At 49.3% G+C, this 13,836-nt stretch overlaps 4 protein-coding genes across 4 annotated transcripts, besides 5 other annotated features; all 4 read right to left on the bottom strand.

Moving 5' to 3' along the window:
• Positions 1-232: 232 nt before the first annotated feature.
• Positions 233-4,443, bottom strand: BO97DRAFT_385443 (uncharacterized protein). The gene is made up of 14 exons (XM_025693475.1): positions 3,543-4,443; positions 3,427-3,479; positions 2,864-3,360; positions 2,755-2,810; positions 2,527-2,705; positions 2,294-2,469; positions 2,213-2,239; positions 1,789-2,152; positions 1,582-1,666; positions 1,465-1,523; positions 1,186-1,402; positions 1,003-1,120; positions 851-942; positions 233-791 (listed from the first exon to the last, which is right to left on the bottom strand). The coding sequence occupies exons 1-14, from the start codon at positions 4,429-4,431 to the stop codon at positions 472-474; spliced, it is 3,132 nt and encodes a 1,043-aa protein (XP_025554329.1). The 5' UTR covers positions 4,432-4,443; the 3' UTR covers positions 233-471.
• A 1,060-nt stretch (positions 4,444-5,503) lies between these two features.
• BO97DRAFT_421965 (uncharacterized protein) lies at positions 5,504-5,866 on the bottom strand (the record flags this gene model as incomplete). The annotated part of the gene is made up of 1 exon (XM_025696748.1): positions 5,504-5,866. One exon carries the CDS (start codon positions 5,864-5,866, stop codon positions 5,504-5,506), a length of 363 nt encoding a protein of 120 aa, XP_025554328.1.
• A 1,939-nt stretch (positions 5,867-7,805) lies between these two features.
• On the bottom strand, positions 7,806-8,408 carry BO97DRAFT_411930 (uncharacterized protein; the record flags this gene model as incomplete). Its single annotated transcript, XM_025696201.1, has 1 exon — positions 7,806-8,408. One exon carries the CDS (start codon positions 8,406-8,408, stop codon positions 7,806-7,808), a length of 603 nt encoding a protein of 200 aa, XP_025554327.1.
• A 478-nt stretch (positions 8,409-8,886) lies between these two features.
• Positions 8,887-8,940: a sequence feature (Protein overlapping with rRNA (BO97DRAFT_411929, RAL15172.1) was converted to a misc_feature.).
• Positions 8,941-9,029: 89 nt separating this feature from the next.
• Positions 9,030-9,043: a sequence feature (Protein overlapping with rRNA (BO97DRAFT_411929, RAL15172.1) was converted to a misc_feature.).
• A 193-nt stretch (positions 9,044-9,236) lies between these two features.
• Positions 9,237-9,338: a sequence feature (Protein overlapping with rRNA (BO97DRAFT_411929, RAL15172.1) was converted to a misc_feature.).
• A 49-nt stretch (positions 9,339-9,387) lies between these two features.
• Positions 9,388-9,494: a sequence feature (Protein overlapping with rRNA (BO97DRAFT_411929, RAL15172.1) was converted to a misc_feature.).
• A 393-nt stretch (positions 9,495-9,887) lies between these two features.
• Positions 9,888-10,072: a sequence feature (Protein overlapping with rRNA (BO97DRAFT_411929, RAL15172.1) was converted to a misc_feature.).
• Positions 10,073-11,272: 1,200 nt separating this feature from the next.
• Positions 11,273-12,031, bottom strand: BO97DRAFT_421963 (uncharacterized protein; the record flags this gene model as incomplete). The annotated part of the gene is made up of 2 exons (XM_025696747.1): positions 11,273-11,306; positions 11,385-12,031. 2 exons carry the CDS (start codon positions 12,029-12,031, stop codon positions 11,273-11,275), a joined length of 681 nt encoding a protein of 226 aa, XP_025554325.1.
• Positions 12,032-13,836: the final 1,805 nt, after the last annotated feature.

The following is a 13,836-nucleotide window of genomic DNA, read 5'->3' as shown; positions in this document are numbered from 1 at the left end:
CTGGCAAGCTGAAAAACTCAGCTCAAAATCTAGGCCTGGTTCCCTGACGATCATTGACAAAAGCAGACATGGCTCATCGTACAGCTTACATCCTGCAGATACGCCGCGGGGTTTTCTTCTTGGCACAGCTGAAGATTGGTACGATCGGTCTTGGAGTGAGACAAGCGCAAACGCTGTGCCCTCAGGAACAATGCTAAAAGGACAGGTTTGAGCCAAGGGTGACATTTTGGTTGAATAATCGGCTGACTTGTGAATTTGCGCAGCAGCCAAGTCGTATGATTCAAACTTCACGATCACTAATCCAATCCGTGCCCACGCAGATCGTGCGGCTCGTGCCGATGCTTTCGCCTTCTGCAATAAACACTTGCGGGGTACAAAAAGGACAAGAAGGCCAAAGAGACAAACATGACAAACATACTGATCAGGGCATGCAATCAATGGACGGGAGAACGTTGTGACAGAATCAAGACACTATCCTTGCCTCAAATCCCTGACTGTCACCTGAGCACTGGCCAGGATCCCTCGAAGCTGTTCCAATTTTCCCCTCAATTCCTCTGTATGTTGTGGATCCTGCCCCGCCTCCGAGATCTCGCCTTCAACTGTGATTGAGCTCCGTAAATCCCGGGTGACATTTCCAATATTATCACGTATCTTTCGATCCAGAACATTGAAGGTATGTTGAAGGACTCCCTCGAATTGTTCAGTGATTATAGAGCCGAGGTCCATGAACAGTGTCGGAGAAGAAAGATGCCGGTACATCGTACCCTTGCGTCGGGAATCACTTCCGGTCCCTAAACACTGATGTTCAGATCCTGTCCATGAGGGTCTACCCAAAATGGACATTACTCACCATATTGCTCACGACAGATATTATAAATCGGGCGCATGACGCCCGCGATAAAAGAGCTGGAATGACCGGCAATTGTATCGTCCTTGATTTTTCTGCCCAACACGATTAGCAATGCATGTTTGATGGAAACCACAGGAAAGGGCCTCTAATACTCGGTCGTATACATAAGGTCCTTGAAAGCATTGAACAGGGCCTCGTCTATACATATCCGGCGTCTCTCGATGTTAAGCAGCAGATTCCGCAGTGTGTCTGGTGCGAGATCCTGGTGTACTAAGCCGTGGGATCAGATCAGCCAAGGGGTATGCAAAGGGCCGAGCGGTATGGAAAGAGTCTACCTTGGATCGACTCGCGCACACGTTCAAAGCGGTCCGAAATCTTCTCCCCAAGAGATTCCCTGAGCAAATTCATATCTTCAAACAGGTTGTCCCATGATAGGGCTAGCTGCTCACGTGCAGAGCCGAGAATTTCTTCGTTCCAGCAACGATGTTGTTGGGTTTTTGTATAATGGGTTCCATAGTTGCGACACCAAGCCGCGTATGACATGTGGTGCCACTGTGTTTCCTGTATTAGCAGATTCTGGGATTAGCAATGGGTCGATTTTTATCAGGACTTACGCCTGCCCAGTCTTCGCTCGCGTGGACAGCGCCATCCCTCCAGATATTTCGAGACCTGCCTGTGCCAGATTTTAGTCAACTGCTTCATCATAGTCGGTAGCTAGTTTCCAAACTCACTTATTCTCTGTGCGATTTCAGAGTCGAAGCCAAGCTTTAGGGCGTCGTGCGCCAAGCTTATCTCTGTGTAATCGGACAGGAAGCTCTAACAAAGTCAGCAATGCTCAGCGCTGAATCCGCACACAAATCTATCCTCAACTACGAAGAGAAAAACACTAAGAAAGAGGTAGGACCGTGACATTACATGATGTGAGATGGTCAGCGCACCTGTTCGAGAGTCTCCTCCGCCTTATGCAAAGCCCCACTCAGGATCTCCGCTCGGGCCACAGTGAGAGCGTTTGACCCCGCCAGAGCCCATTGCGTCAGGGAACCGAGAAGTGCTGGAACCTCATTCTTCAGGAAGGAAGCAGTGGCCCGAAACTGCGCATCTGCAGGAACCAATTGACAGTATTGACGAAGCTTCTTGATCCCACTGAGCTTCAGGTAACCATTGTCCTCCTCGGGAGTTTTCAAGCGGTGGTCAGAGTAAAGCTTGTTGCTCACGCAGAAGACTCGGGCACGGTCTCCCCAGGCAGTCAACAAAAGACCCGTCACTCGCGTATTTCGCCTTTTGATAAGGTATCGCTTCAGTCTGGCAAGCTCGAAGTCAGCATATGCTACCACTTGAACACTGTCGACGCGTGTCACGTACCGGAACTCAAGAGCCTCCTTTTGATCACTATAAATATTCCATGTCAGAGACGCAATGACGTCTATGCAAAAAATAGCGCACCTTAGATCGGCCTCCTCTACCGCAAGACTCTGAATTTTATTGCCTCTGGCCTGCCGCCTACGAGAGCGCGTGCTTCGGATTTCTCGTTCAAGGGCCTGGATCTTCTCGTCCATATCACGGATCCTCGTTCTATCCTCAGCGGACGCAGTCCGTGCCGTCTCTCTGGCATCCACGTCCTGACACCTTTACGTTAGCTCGGTCAATAAGGATCCGGGCGATGGGGAGGAACACACTTCTGACCGGGTGCAAACTAAACGAATTGGTTGGTCCCGTGCGCAACGGCGAATAATGTCGCCAATGGACTGATCGGTTGTGCATCGAAGAATCGAACTAACAATGAACACTTCCTCGCAATTGTGGCGCAGGTAGCGTTCGGTTGCTCGAACTCGGGCATAGTTTAGATCGCGGAATCCTGCAAGATATTAGTTTCGGGGAGCAAGTTTACACTTAGGACCAAGTACCGGGCAGATCAGCCAAGACTAGGCCTGTACGCAAGACCGGCGACCGCAAATAGACCCTACTTCTCTATCAGCCACATCTTGAACAACCCGATGATCAAGGCACTCGAACCTGACCAATTTAACAAACGGCCACAGTGCCGGTCGATCACGTTCTTTGGGATCCGCCATGAGACCATCCAGCCGCTCCATGCATTCATCCGCATGCCGGGCCACGATTGAGTATCGCAGATTGTCTCGTCCGCCTGGTCGGTGGTCCAGCCCAGCCATGGCCCATTCATGCAAGGTGTTCATGATAGTTTCCGCCGCATTTTCTCCTTCTTGAGAAAGGAACTCCAGGTCGCAATCCTCGTGTGTGGGGAAAAGAGACCGCAATGTCTCCCATGCTCGCAGCGCCGCAGCCTTGATGTCCTCCTGTTCAGCCGCCGTCTGCACCTCACGAAAGGCGCCCGTGTAGTATTTCCGCACACTGGACAACAGCTCTTCCAGCAATTCGCGAATCTCTACGTCATTCATGAAGTCCGCTTCGACGGTATAATTCTGTGGGTGCGCCTCATCCACACTGCGGAATTCGGTGACGACAGTCGTGCAGGCAGCTCCGTCTCCACTCTTCCATACGGTCAGCCACCATTGAAATCCACAAGAGCCATCAGCATCCAAGGAAATATGACCTACCGAGCGGGCCAGCCCCTCTTGATCGAGGATGGAGTTGATGAGACTGCTCTTTCCTGTCGGGCGTATGAGCCTTCTTCCTTCCTAAGCTAAGGATATTTTTTCCCCATATGAATCACCCATTCCGGAATCCCCAATGAACCCTACTGTTCGCGTAGCGGGATAAGCGAATCGACTCGCCGCCAGCGTTTGCTGATGAAGTCCATGCAATGCAGTCGTAGTGTCTTGCACCAAGGCGCGCCGTTTCTCCAGGTGTTCTGCAAGACTGGAAAGCTGGCCTCGGATATCACGCAGTGCATTCTGGAGGCGGGGGTTGTAAATCGGCGCCTGAGGAAGTTCCTCCTGACGAATATTGAAGAATCTCTCGTCGTCTGAGTGGTCATCATCATCTTCCGACGCATCAGTCTCACTGTCATGAGTGGAAACATCGGTTGCCGTGTGAGAGTCATCACCCTCGTGCTCAGGGGCATTGTTTGGTTCACCTCTCGAGTCACCCAAATTGATGTTTTGAATCTCGGATATGACGTTCCCTAACGGTGAGCTGGGTGTGTCTGACCGATGCTGGTGCTGCTGATGACTCGGCCGGCGGGGAGAGGGACCGGCAGGACTGGGCGTGACATTGTAAAGGTCCCTGTAGGTCGTGGTTGCACCAGAAGCTTCAGGAGTTTTTGGCGTGGGACTCAAGCCAAACACCCTTCTTGCCCGGTCGGTGTAGTCAGCTTGAGGGTCCTCGACTGTCGGCGTGGGTTGCACACTCTCTTTGAGATGCAATGCTTGGAAGCGAGTCTGCATTGATGGAGTGAGAGTGTGTCGATCGGCGCCGGGGCTGAAAGCATTTGCGTTGTCGTTGACGGATGAGGCTGGAGTTGTACATCCTGCGGACGATGGGCTGCAAGAGAAAGTGAATTCGACGGAGGGCAAGATATGCTCTTGACTGGAAGAGGGTGAAGGTGTTCTCGGGCTTCCTGTCGGAGTACCTCTCGTTCGGTCTGCGGCGTTACCAGGCATGGCGCCGTTGTGTAGCGGGTGAAATACATAAACTGGAGAACATTTGGGTTCTGGTGGGAACCCCACGATAAATGCAATGAGAATTATAAACTCCAGAACTCAAAGATCGCACGGGACGAAACGGAAGCTAAGCCGGCGACTTAGTGGGGGCGCGGTCTTAGCGCAACTGTGAGGGTGATAAGTGGTGGGTGTTGCTGCATGGTGACTGCGCCGCAGACAAGATCCCGAAGCTATTGCCCTAGTCCGACGCCAAATGGTGGGCGGGGTCGCGCTCAGCCACCATTCAGGCAGCATCCGATACCTTGTTGCGTTGGTCAATCACTTTGACTAGCTAGAGACTTGTCTGTCTGCTTGTAATAAGACCAATTGGCAGAAGATTGCTAGCCATGTACTTATATTACTTTGCGTATATGTTCCTGTTCCGCACTTTTGAGCGATGGAATATGCAAGTCATGAGGCTAAGTTCAGCTCACCTTTCAATAATTCCACTCCCCACTTATTTCTCGTTCACAAATGTGGGAATTCGCGTAGCTTTACCGGGCGAGGATCTTCTCTGGTGCAATCGGAGGCATTTTGGATGGGCAGGTACCAGCACCCATTGAATAAGGAATTTCAGACGATTGTAATTATCATCGCTTTTATGTCCACAGCGAGCTGAATCGTCAAGCCTGGCTGGCTAGAAGTCGTTTGTTCCACAGGAATCTATGAAGGGCCTGCTGGCACCTGCGGGAGGCTTTAGTCAGTTCTGTCAAGTGTAACAGACTCGACCTGGAATCAACAGGGTGTGTCTGTTCAAGCTAAGCAGGAGCACTTCCAGGGCGGGGATTCCTTGGACATGGAGTATTTTGAAAGCGGTTGATAGGCGAAGAGAACTGTGCTTAGAAAGCATTGAGCGACCACCTCCTTTCCCTCGGAACTTCAATCATCGATGATACATTCGTGTTAAACGCTCAATCAGACATGAAGTGACCAAAAGAATACCCTCCTATCCACAAACATAACAGATCCAATTGACCAGCCGTTTCCAAGCTCCTTCCCCCTCTTCTATTCTCTATCGTCTCTCCCCATCCAACTAATTTGCCGGGGAACGAAGCCTTTCAGAAGCGTTCACACCACCTGAGGCACAACGTTCAAAGTGAAGGGTCGGGCCACAATAAGCAGATGAGTTAAAGACGCCTTGTTTGCCGAACTTTAAGTAGCCGTAGGTACCTCCGTGATTAAGCGTAAGACACTCAGTACCGCAAACAGTATTGCCTTCGATCTTGTTGAGGTATTGATAGATGGCTCCCTGTATGGTCTTCTGCTGGGCCGTGGTGTCACAATTCCGACCTGTAGTATAGTACTCATACTGCCAGCCGTCGACAATGCCGGAGTGATGACTGCAGTCTTTCAAGTGAGACCAGGACCATATCGCCGCCGCGATCGCAGCGGTCATGGTGAAGACGACGTTTACCATAGGCGTATTGAGAAAGCTTGGAGACCGCTTTCACAGACCTTGACGGGCTCCCGGACAGCTAATTTCGTGGTTGTGTTGGGATTTTTCTCATAGGCCACCTCGGGGGCTGGAAGGGCAAAGGGTCGACGTCGTCGAGATCGTAAGCAAACCACCGATCAGGTAGATGCTGACCGTCGATCAACTGTAGGCCATCGCCATCCGAAGGTGGCGTAGAAGGCTGGGCCGACGAAAGTCCAGAGGATAAACCTAACGTCAGGATCGTAGCCTTGATGAGCAACAAAGAGCCAGCAGAGAGAATTGAACCAGATTGCAAAACAACAAAGACGAGCAATTTGTGCTTCAGATAGCATCGAGCAGAGGGATCAGAGAATCAAAGGTGAGAATGAGACGCAACGGAAGAACAGAAATACCACAGATGGGATAAACGAGCCTTTAAGAACCCCTGTTTCTCGGATTCTCGGACATGTTTCGAGTGACTGAAAACCTCTCGCCGGTGAAAAGAAGTAAATGTCTTACATATGTCTCACTACAGCGCTCTAGCTTGGAGTATTTTCTCTTTAGCTGCATTGGTCGACTGGGGCTTAACTATTATCAACTCCAGGCATAGACCCAAAAGCGTTGCGCCATCATTAGGTCAGGCCCGAGGTCGTGTCAGGCTGCAATCGCTAGGCTATCTACATGTGCTCTCCGATGAATCGTTCAATATGTAACGGGTGCATCGCTGGGCTGGATTAGTGGTCATGGTCGACCTCAAAAAGTATCATATACAGTATTGGGTTGAGCTGAGCTCTCCCAGAACTTCCCGAATACCCGGCGCTTTCATGAAAATAATGAAAAGGGCCAGGAAAGGAATTTTAATGCCGCAAAGCGCTCCAACCACATCTAAAGATGGGCTCGTATCATGTTACTATTGGTACAAATACGACCTCAAACTCGCTAAGCACAAGCTTGAGTTCCACTAACTTCCTCGGTCGGCTCCGGACCGAAATGAGGCTTTTGGATCCTGTTCCTCCCGAGTCACTTGGCTGTCAGACATTGGACAGCGCCTCCAACAAGGAGGCCCACCTACCTACCTGACCCACTCGGTGAGAGTCTAATCGCCCTAAATTCTAACCGATCCTGAGAGTGAGAACCTACAAAGTATAAAGAAATTATCGCAGATTGCGGTGAGACAAGCCCGCGCCGCGCCGCGCCGCCGCCACCCGCACCGTAATTAGGGCAGGAAAATCCGACGTCGTTTCCGCTTATAATCAGATACTGTAAAATATGGTTGTACTGTTTGAATTCGTGACACTGTGTTATAATATGAATCCACAGTATAATCCTAGAATGAGATCACATCACATGATATCATAAAAACTTTTCTAGCTGATTTTCGTATAAAATTCCAAAACCTCCTTAGTAGACACTAATCATGTGGAGTATGGTTTGATTATTTAAGTTTGATGCCCCTTTGGGGGGGAAAGCCAGTTTACAGTATCCACAAGCTTCGCTGCAACTTGCCGCACTATTGGTAAATAATACGTCCAAGGGCCCGCCGCCCGCCGGGGAATGTCAGCTCGAAGGCGCTGCGGGTCATTCGCTTCCATGCTCAATCCATATGTTTAAATCTATATTGTTCGAACGATATGATAAACTGATTAGTGGTGCTAGTGATGGGCTTGTTAACTGATATTGGTAATCATTCCGACCCGACGTCAACCCACCGGGTTAACTAAGAGGAACTCTAACCCCGAGTACCCACAAGGTAAAGCCCGGAATACCTTCCATGTTATACAGCCTAGCAGGAAAGATAACTACTAGTGTGCTTACAACTGGTTAGTTAGATACATGAAATAGAATATTTCAAATCAGATAAAGTAAAATACATCGAAAAGAAGAGGTCTCTAGACCCTGGATCCTATAAGGACACTGATCCTTATTCCTCCCCAGTCGCCCCACGTCCGGGAATTTTAACAGAGGGGGGCGATTCGAGGCAAGCTTGGCAGCGACATTCCCATGTTACCTGGCGGCCCATAAATGGCATTGAGAGCACCGACAACCCCAGTTTCGGCATAAGTATCTCTAGCACAAACGAATCAATCTGCTTCCGGTCCGAAATACAGTCAATTGTGAATTTGGTGGTCTGCCCATCTGGATGAAGCAGCCCAAACCCTTGGATATGACAGGACGGCACGCGGGCGAGTTGCTCGGGACTGGACTCGACATAGATCCGCAGCCAGCGATCGCAGTGCATGAAGGCAAACAGACGTGGGGCATCGGGATTTTTCCGACGGCAGTCCCCAACGATTCGCGAAAGCTGTTGTTGACACATGTCCCAGTTCAGCTGCTCGATACTGCGCCCCGCGATTTCGACGTGGATGATGGCGTTCCCAATCATTTTGCACACGAAGAGGGTCTCACCAGATTTGGGCACGAGGTCATCAGGGTTGAACGTGTTGTCCTCCGTGTTAGGCATGTTTTCCTCAGGCTTGGGGATGTTTTGCTCAGATTTAGGCATGTTTTCCCCGGAGTTGGACATGTTTCCAGCTTTTGTGGGTCTTTTCTTTCACGTTAATCAAGTTGAAAAGTTATATACATTGAATCTGGGAAAAGCTGCCAGTGATGGGAAACTGGAGGAGGTATGGATTCCGAATTGAAACAGGAGGAAAAGGAGTGCCCTATATATAAGTGGAACCTAGGACGGTATGCGTAGCAGTTATTGCAAACAACATGAGGTTGTTTGTTCAATGGACAAAGAAACAGCTCTCAATTCTACAGGTACTTTCCGCAGTTGATAGTCTCCATCCTAGGACCATGAATTTAAAGATATTTTCCTCGACAATCATTGATTATCGCTGAAATAACCTATTAATATCTTTATTGCCCAGAGATATACAGAAGTCCTCTAATCAAGTCTTTGTTGACTATTTTTGTTCTTTATTGATTTACATCCTGGAATTCTCCTATTTCCCAGAGAAAGATATTCTAATACAGACTCTCTTAACCATACTGTCAACATGACAAACACAACAGACTGCAAGCACCCGATGGCGGAGCACGCCACCGACCAGGTATCCAGGTTGCTCAATATGCTTGGACATCATCAAAACACTCATTAATCATATACTCTTTCTAGATGTTCTAGATACGACATTAATAGATTTTTTTGGCTCGGTATGTATGCTCGAGGAATGTAGTCTGCCGAGTGTGCGGGTGCAGAATGACAAGTTCACCCCATATTCCTTCCTATGCAGAACCCGCCATCCGGGTTAGAGGTCTGGCTGGTTCTTCGCAAGGACAAGGAGCGTTATTTAGCGCTACATCCTTGACAATACTCAGCTTAAAAACAAGCAAAAACATACAACAGAAGGGATTCGCTGGTGGTCACCCACCCAACTACTAACCTCCCGGCGTGTGGCTTAAGTACGGCTGAGCGGACGGGAAGCCCTGTTTTCCACACCCTGTGGTCGTATGTGCTTGAGGACACTTCAGTCTGTTACATAAAATCCACTTATTAGTTCCAAGTCATATGTTCATAAGCATAAGCTCTTGTTAATGATTGATGGAACTTCACTTGAATTAGTGGCTGCTAGAGGACTAATCTACGCCGTGAAAGTGCTATCAAGTAAGTCTGACGGACTTCGACGCTATGAGGTTGTCTTTGTGTCGAGGGCGAAAACGCGTGTTGCAAGACAAGTATTACACTAGGCGAGACTGGAAACATATTCCGAGATCGCAGGGTGCCCACACCTTACAGACCTGCAGGTGACAAACACCTACCTTTGTCTATCCCATACCATATCCAATACATGTAAGACAGGCTATTAGAGGCTTAGTTAGACTGGCCCATGATACTACGAGAATATATCCTCTCATACAATCTCTTCTTGGTACTTACCGATTCTAACAACGAAAAACCTTGAACATAAGTGACAAGTTAGTCTAGACATACTTTCGTCTCCCACATCAGAACTCCTTTGTAGCTGGAAATTGTGATACACTGCCTGATATGATTCAGCTGCGTTGTTTCACTTGGGTCTTGGTATTCGGAAAAAGGCTAATTCTAGATTACCCACCCTCATCGATTTTGACTTTGAAAATATTTTAGAAAGTTTATACAATGGAAATTGTGATCGGAAGTCTCTAATTTTCGTATTCAGTCTCTATGCTAAAAAGTCTCCTGATACTCAATGTTCCACATGATCTCATTCTGATCTCATCAAAAAAGGTCGAAACTACTACGAGGGGTCATTCATCCTGAATCATGGTCCAGTGTTCATGCTCGGTCTCTGACAATAAATAGAGCCCCTAGTCAGCTCGAAGACTATGTACATGCCTGAGCTAGTGTCAAAACTATGAGTTCATTAAATTAATTTACTTCAATATCTTCATCGAAGACTTCCGGACAGAGAAAAGATGTATACCCTCAACTTGAAGGTTCTTTTCGGTCTGATAATCCTTATGGTAATTAGTGCTGCAGCCCCACAGCCGGAAAGTGACATTGTGGAATGTTGCCGTCAGTTTTTCGGGAAAGGTCGAAGCTTCGCGAAATGTGTTGCCAGCGCCCAGAAAGAGCAGGGACAATGTGGATAGACATACGATTGCCATCCACAGTGTATCATAGCTCAAGGTAAATAGGTTCCAGTGACGATCTTATAAAAAAGGTTGTAAGCTAATTTGCTGGCGTGCGGCTCATAGGTTTGTTTCAAATTAATGATGGCTGCAAGGTAGGTTGCGCTGGAAATCGGAGCATTCATTTGCACGAAGCTTACTAGAGGTAGTATCTACCACTGGTCTCTGTCCAGTGTTTTTTCAGTTTATGCCTCGGATGAACGGCTATGTTTGTGAAATAATCAAAGGGCTGTGATCCAAAGCAACTGCATTAATGAATGAGCTTTGGAAGCTATAATTTGGAAATTTTTCAACCCTACGTAAATTCTATCTGCGCCTTGTTGGTCGTATGCGTGATAGTACGTGATAGATCGCCGAACAGGGAAACGCGTCACGAGCATTAAAGCCAGACATATGGTCTGGATGCTCGTATCATTGTTAGATTGTCTCCATCCAGGTTTCCACCCGTCCAGGACTATTGAGATTGGCGTGTAGGCTCGGAATATTTGAGGGGCTTTGATCAGGCGAGATACGCCCCCCACTGGTTATTGAAGCTGGTATGTGCGCACATTGGCAGATAGAGCAAGAAAAAATAACAACTAGGATCATATTGGGCGGGCAGAGTCAATTTAGGTAAACGAACGGTCGATATAGCACTTTTCTCGGTGCTACCCTACCGAGAATGATTACATTGGCTTTCTTTCGGACAGGTTTTTGATCTTATAGATATCCAATTCTCGCATTTCCCTTGAAGTCGCAGAGAAATCAACCACAAAGTCTGGGCATCCAGTTTCAAATCCGTGTCTTCAGCTCCCACCCATCCGCACTGGAAGATCAGTCAGACCCACATGCAGCTTTACAACTCTGATATCTCGTCTCCGTCGGCTCAATACAATCAGAGTACGCATTACCACAGGCAGTGGGATCGCCCCCGCAAGCATTGGAGGCATCGTTGCAAGTCTTCTGCTCGCAGGCGAGGGTGTTCAGGCAGGTGCAGTCGCAGGCGGAGACCTGGGAATTGGCGCTGCAGAGGTCGATCTCGCAGGGGGAGGTAGCCACGGGCCCGGTGGGGGACGGGGTGCGAGTCGCCGTGCCGGTAGCGAGAATGGAGGACGGGAGATGCTTGATCTGGCAGTCCGTCTCACACGACTTGCGGTCGGACTGAGCCTGGACGATACAAGACTCCCGGTTCTCACCGGCGGTCCAGGTAATGCGGCAGTTGCGGGTACCGCGGACAGACTGCCAGAGGCAGTCGCGACTGCAGGCGTCGAAGTCGCTCTCGCTCTGCCGGCACGCGCGGTCGCAGGTGCTGTGGCAGTCGGCGATCCCTGCGTCGCACCCGTTCAGGCACTGCCGCCAGAAGATCCGGGCTTGTCGGGGGTTGCGGACCTGTGATGCCCCGGTACGACACTCGGTCAGGCATCGTGTGCTGTCTTCGTAGCAGGCCGCGTAGCAGGCTTGGCCGGAACAGCTTGGTTGCTGTGCGTGGAGCACCGGCGTGATTGCCGCTCCGATCAGCAGGATGAGGAGGGTTCCCAGGTGGCAATGCATTTGTGTCGGTTTTTTTTCGGTCTCTTTCTTTTTCTCTTCTGGAAAACAATCGAGAGCGTTGGCTAAGAGAAGTTGTAGGCTTGAAGTACGCGGTCCCTAGGCGCCAAGGCTAGCAATGCATGAGATATTGGTGAGTGCTAGATGAGGTTAGATTTTGTGTATCGTGCTGACAGGATCCCTCGCAGTGATGGCCTTGAAAAATACTTTTTGGTCGTATATTCTGCATCTCAACGCAGATTCCCATCCTAACCTTCCGGGGTTGAACAGCATCTAAATACCCCATCAAAGACACAACCATGCTGTTCTTCTGTGCGTGTCGGTATGGAGCCAGATTCAAGTCTGCGCGGCCATCATGGCACCCATCAAATAAACAGCGAAGGCCCTGAAATGGATCGGCAAGTCACGACCCCAGAAGATCTTTCAAAAACACGAAGTCAGGCCAGTCTAGAGCTCCCAGCACCCCCATTCTCTGGTTTCCACGACCACTATAACGACCGTGGGATTTAAGGCGCGAGCAGAGACCTCGGATCCCAGCCAGCGGGGAAGCTGGTAGAGCCAGTGAACAGCCGAGTTGTGCCATTCATTTGTCTCGATGAGGGCCCCAGCTGGATCGATCGACAGTCTTGGTAGATTCATCCACTACCACTTATATGGAGTGGATCCTGGTAGCCGGCGGGTGATTTTCAGTGCATTGCTTGTATGATAAGTGGGTACTCATATCAGTTCTCAGTGGAACACAGATAGACTATAACGGGGGATACGAGCCACCTCACTCAATTGGTTTTGCACGAAGTTAAATTGCATGGACCGTTGACGCAGAGCCATGGGCGCCAACCAAGCCCGTCACATGAGGGGCATTCTGCCACCCACGCCAAGACTCATTGTTCCGCGGCGGCGTCGATAACGGGATGGAAGACACGAAGATGATATGACTAGCGCCTACATATTGACTCTAATGCGATCGTGGCGTCGGAGTCCTGCATTCCTCTGGTGGACAGATCTTGTTTGAAGTCAATTGCTGGCGAACAAAGAGATCATGGTTCCGCCCGTCAATATGGTATGATGTCAAGTCTCGTATCTCTCTACTTTCTTTGCTATGACTCTGAAATGTTGAATCACCACTCCGTACCTAACTGTATATTGTCTTTCTGCTTGTTTAGTCTAGACTGTGTATTGTAGACGTTGTACTGGAATCTAAAGGTCCAATCAATTAACCACCAATTTCCATTCTGCCCATTCTAAGCACTACTATAGCAGCCTACTACTTCTAACCGTGAAGACTGTCTGTGTGGAGAATGAATTCTCAACCATTGTATGATATACTTCACTCAAGAAGAACAACTGCCATAGTCCGTTAAAACTATGCTGCTACACTACGAGCATCCAATCTGCCTCGGGTATTCGTTCATAGAGCAGCACTCCACCAAATTGACTTCCTAAGCACGTCGCGCCGGTCGACGACATAAACCCGCACCGGCGATAGGAACCAATGGATTGTTCATCACAGCTACCAAATGTCGACTGACACTGGCCGATTCCACAGTATGCATCTGTGTTCCCACAATAGCCAGTGATCGAACAGCAGCCCTCCAAAGTACTGCTCGCGCCGGTACCATTGGATGAAGAAAGAGTCTCGCACAAGCCGTCCGAGCCGATTAATGGACAAGCACCCCAGGATCCAAATACCGCCAGCGGCTATCATGGGCGCATTATTCAGGCGTGCTGCCGCAACATCCGTTGATAGAACAGTAGTATGAGCCAAAGCAAACTCCTCATTTCGCTGCCCCCCACCCTCTGAAAATGAA

The sequence above is a fragment of the Aspergillus homomorphus genome (genome assembly GCF_003184865.1).
Source record: "Aspergillus homomorphus CBS 101889 unplaced genomic scaffold BO97scaffold_6, whole genome shotgun sequence".
NCBI classification, from domain to species: domain Eukaryota; kingdom Fungi; phylum Ascomycota; class Eurotiomycetes; order Eurotiales; family Aspergillaceae; genus Aspergillus; species Aspergillus homomorphus.
This window is presented reverse-complemented; position numbering and strand designations above follow the sequence as displayed.